At 39.0% G+C, this 1,473-nt stretch overlaps 1 protein-coding gene across 1 annotated transcript; it reads right to left on the bottom strand.

Annotated features, from left to right (window-relative positions):
• Nucleotides 1-401: 401 nt before the first annotated feature.
• LOC108806625 (uncharacterized) lies at nt 402-1,256 on the bottom strand. Its single transcript, XM_018578785.2, has one exon. The coding sequence runs from the start codon at nt 1,126-1,128 to the stop codon at nt 625-627; it is 504 nt and encodes a 167-aa protein (XP_018434287.1). The 5' UTR covers nt 1,129-1,256; the 3' UTR covers nt 402-624.
• Nucleotides 1,257-1,473: the final 217 nt, after the last annotated feature.

Below are 1,473 nucleotides of genomic sequence, written 5' to 3'. Positions count from 1 at the left end.
GAAGGAAGGATATGTGGTGGAGCAAAGCTGGCCATTAAATTTTATTTTATTGCATGTGTATTTCGAATTTCCAACGGTGCACATTACACAATTATTGAAATAGTATATTGTCTAATTTAACGACAATCACATGTTAACAATGATTAAACAGATACCAGTGGCCGTGAGTTTAGCTGATTAATAGATACTGCAACAGTAAATGTTTGACTATAAACTCTATTAAACGATGTTATAAACGACATAATTAGTTAACTAACGAGTTGAGATATGAAAGTTGAATTCTCATGAGCGTAAATAAAGCTCAACCGACAAAATAATGCTGAGATGAACAAATAACTCGAGTGTAAACCACTTAAAGAGCAATACATCAACCATACAATACATTAAAAAGAGAGAAATAATGCATAGAAAGTAACAATACTTTATTTCTGAATAGCTAGTAATCAAAATGTTAATTAACAAGAAAAATTAAATACAAATTGTCCACACAAGAAAAGGTTAAAGAAAGTAAGAGATAATCATTTGATCCAACATCACAGATATCTAAAACCTTCAAAGACTATTGTAGATCTACCGATCTGCCACATTACTTGGTATTTTCCGGCCAACTCTGACTATTTTCCGTCACACTAAACAGAGAAAGACAGCGAAAAGAGCAAACAGAATAGAGTTAGAACCCTTAAACCGATCTGCTCCAGAACCTGGTGGTGGCGTATGATAGTAAAACGGGAAGTAAGGGACGATCGGATTAGGCGGAGGGGGAGTAGGATAGTTTCCTGAATACGGAGGAGGATAGTAATAACCTTGACCACCGTCACCGTACGGAGGAGGGTATTTTCCGCCACCGGACTGAGATGGAGGAGGGTAATAGTAAGAGCTACCACCACCACCACCGCCGGAGCTAGGAGGAGAAGGAGGTGGAGGACATGCGGTGGTGGTTGATGGAGACGGTGGTGGGCGAGAAGGTGGCGGAGGGGGAGGATATGACTGGACGGGGTTACAAGGATTGTCGCATGAAGAACACATTGTACAGGAAACAACCTCGTCCTTTGATGTCACTGTCGAAGTCACCGACAATAACAGAATAACAACAAGTGTAGACAAACCGTATAACTGGTTTGCTTCCATTGTCAGAAACTGAACTCAGAAACTTGATTTTCAGTGTATAAATCTACAGAGAGAGAGAGAGAGGAGAGAGAGTAAGCACAATTAGAAGAGGAGTGTTCTTTTTATCGAGGGGAGTTTTAGATATATTTTTTTGTTGGAGTAATAAAGGTGTTTTAAATAAAGAAATGAATAGTGAAAATCGTAGAAAAGATGACACCGACACGTTAACCTTTTAACGTAAGGTTTTGTAATAAAAGCACCGGAAATACGCGGATGTCGTGGGCATATGCGTCATTGTAAGCTTAATGAAACTTTGAAATTACGATAATACACATGGTCCAGGCTTTACTGTGAGCCTTCTCGTCT

The sequence above is a fragment of the Raphanus sativus genome, unplaced genomic scaffold (assembly GCF_000801105.2).
Source record: "Raphanus sativus cultivar WK10039 unplaced genomic scaffold, ASM80110v3 Scaffold1153, whole genome shotgun sequence".
NCBI lineage: Eukaryota > Viridiplantae > Streptophyta > Magnoliopsida > Brassicales > Brassicaceae > Raphanus > Raphanus sativus.
This window is presented reverse-complemented; position numbering and strand designations above follow the sequence as displayed.